At 37.7% G+C, this 2,911-nt stretch overlaps 1 protein-coding gene across 1 annotated transcript in view; it reads right to left on the bottom strand.

The window, feature by feature from the left end:
* Positions 1-617: 617 nt before the first annotated feature.
* Positions 618-2,911, bottom strand: part of LOC107674831 (cytochrome b-c1 complex subunit 2, mitochondrial) — a 16,287-nt gene continuing 13,993 nt past the window's right edge. Inside the window, 2 exon segments of the mRNA XM_016468983.1 lie at positions 618-993; positions 2,239-2,392. Of these exon segments, the coding sequence (XP_016324469.1) occupies positions 910-993; positions 2,239-2,392 (238 nt within the window). The 3' untranslated portion in view covers positions 618-909.

Genomic DNA, 2,911 nt, shown 5'->3' with positions numbered 1-2,911 from the left:
GAGATACAATAATTATATTATATATATATATATATATATATATATATGTGTGTGTGTGTGTGTGTGTGTAAATAATGTAATCTATCTTTGCATATATATATTAATATATAATCTATATATTATGGAAACTGGAAATGGTCAAATGAACAGCAGCGTTGGTGTTTAAATCATACAATAGTACTATAGGCTATAATTTAATAACCTTATGATAAATACTTAATATTTTGTTTAGCTATGAGCAAAGTATGTTATGACTGATCTTTGACTAGAGATGTATTGTAAAACTAAACTACACATGTATATTAATATTTTTATATATATTTATCAAACAGTTGAGACCTCTTTTTAGCACTATTTATACCAAATATGTTTTAGTTTCATTAAAACGTATAAGGACCAAAAATGTATTAATGCAGGTGTTAATTCCACTCAAGAAAAGAGATACATTCATGCTTATAATACTCCAAAATAAATAAAAATGCAAAACAAAACAATTTCTTTCTTTCTTCCAAGTCATATCCTTTCCTTAAACAGAACCACATTTTTTTTCTCTTTCCTTAAACCTAATGTGCAGCTCATTGTCTCTCTCTGCAGGCTAACGGAAGAACTACCAAAAGCAATGGTTCTAAAACCATGATTCTACAGACGACTCTTCAGAGGAATGATGAAACAGACAAGGAGTATTCATCACCGATAGATTTGTTTTAATGAATGTACATCAGATATACAGTGAAATGGACGAAACTGATGCCTCTGCTCCCAGTAAACTGTTACTAAGGACCAGACTTCATGATGAACTGACCAAAAAACAACCGTCAACAGCAATCAGGGATTCGTACAAGTTTAAGAATGTTTTTACACTCAAATAAGCAGCTGCACAATGTGTGCACTTTAGACTGGGACTTTCTCTCACACTTCATCACCAAATGGTGTGTTTGCCAGATGTCCACAACATGACATGGTCTTCTTGCTCTCAACAAGCTTCTTTGCAGCCTGTGGGAAAAAAAAGGGAAAAAAAAACAGAATTCTGCTGTCATACATCATCCAACAGTTACTGTATTTTTACTGCTTTAGCAGTTTCATCAGCAAGTGGTGCTGCTGAAACCACCAGGTAAGCTAACAATCCATATTATTGGGAACACCGAGTATTCATAAATATGTATGTGATGATTAATTAGTAGTATTTATGTAGTGTTCCTGTAGCTCAAACAGCAGAGCATGGCACTAGCAACACTATGGCCATGGGTTCAAGTCTGAGGTAACGCATGAAATAAAAGGTGTGTAACTTTGGATGAATGTGTCTCATAATTATATATATATATATATATATATAATATTCGCTGATGCTATCTTTTTAACTTAATCCTAAATGTTTGTTGAGCAGCAAATCTGCACATTAGACTGATTTCTGAAGGATCATGTGACACTGAAGACTGGAGTAATGATGCTGAAAATTCAGCTTTGCATCATAGGAAGAAAATACATTTGAAAAATTATTAAAATTGTTATTTTAAATTATTAACCTATTACTGGTTTTACTGTAATTTTGATCAAATGCAGCCTTGCGGAGTATAAAAGCTTTCTTTTAAAACATTTGACTGTCCCCAAACTTTTAAATGGTACTGTATTGCAGTTTTTTCTTTTTGTTGTTGCATTTTTGCCTTTATGATAATAGGACAGTAGTTACACAGGAAGTGAAGTGGTAGAAAGAGGGGACAGGATCGGGAAAGGTCCACAAGCAAGGACTCGAACTTGGGATCCCCGAAATGGTATAATGAGCAACCTAGTAATGCTTTTATAATCGGATTGATGGCTCAATCGGACAGAAAAACCTACGAACTGATAAACCTTATAGGTCTATGGAGGGTCAGAAAGCTCTCGGATTTCATCAAAAATACCTTAATTTGTGTTCAGAATAAGAACGAAGGTCTTACAGGTTTGGAACGGCATGAGGGTGAGTAATTAATGACAGAATTTTCTCTTGAGTGAACTAACCCTTTAATCTAAACACTTCAATTAATCAGACAGAGCTTGATCCACATTGATTTTCATAGGTTTAAGAACTGTTCAGTGATGGAGACTGAATACTTTCTTCAAAACAAAACAAAAAACTGGCATTTTTAAATCAATGCCAATTATGCTCATGGTGATATTCTCACCATGGCTTTTCCTGTTTCTCAGGTTTTTGTTGCTTGTGAACTCGTCTTGAACTTATCATGATTTACATAAATGACTTACTTTGACAAGGTCACCGGAAGTCACCGAGTCAATGTTCTGCGTCACAGACTGTGGTGAGCTGTAGGCGCCGCTGCTCAAAACCTGAACTCCCAGCTCCTCCAGCAGGCCCTCTGAACTCTCCAAAGACATCAGATAATCGGTCTTCAGCTGGGTCCTGAACACACAATACCAGGTCCTTCATTCAACTGATGGCAACACTGACAGACACCCTTTCCATAACACCCGATGTACTTGCTACATCGCTAGAAGAATGGCATCTACGCTAATATTAGTCTGTTTCTCTCTTATTCCGAGGTCACCGTAGCCAACAGATCCAGTCTATATCCAGATCAGATGGTCACTGCAGTCACCCGGATCCAGTACATATCCAGACCAGATGGTGGATCAGCACCTAGAGAGAACCCCTCTACAGCACTGAAATTCAGCAGAGACCAGGACAACTAGATGAGCCCCAGATACAGATCCCCAGTAAAGACCTTGTCTCAGACGGCCACCGGGACAAGACCACAGGAGCCAGTTGAGTCCTCTGCACAATGTGACTTTGCTGCAGCCTGGAATTGAACTGCTGGTTTCGTCTGGCCAGAGGAGAACTGGTCCCCCGACTGAGCCTGGTTTCTCCCAAGGTTTTTTCTCCATTCTGTCACCGATGGAGTTTTGGTTCCTTGCCGCTGTC

The sequence above is a fragment of the Sinocyclocheilus anshuiensis genome, unplaced genomic scaffold (assembly GCF_001515605.1).
Source record: "Sinocyclocheilus anshuiensis isolate Anshui unplaced genomic scaffold, SAMN03320099.WGS_v1.1 scaffold173, whole genome shotgun sequence".
NCBI classification, from domain to species: Eukaryota; Metazoa; Chordata; class Actinopteri; order Cypriniformes; family Cyprinidae; genus Sinocyclocheilus; species Sinocyclocheilus anshuiensis.
This window is presented reverse-complemented; position numbering and strand designations above follow the sequence as displayed.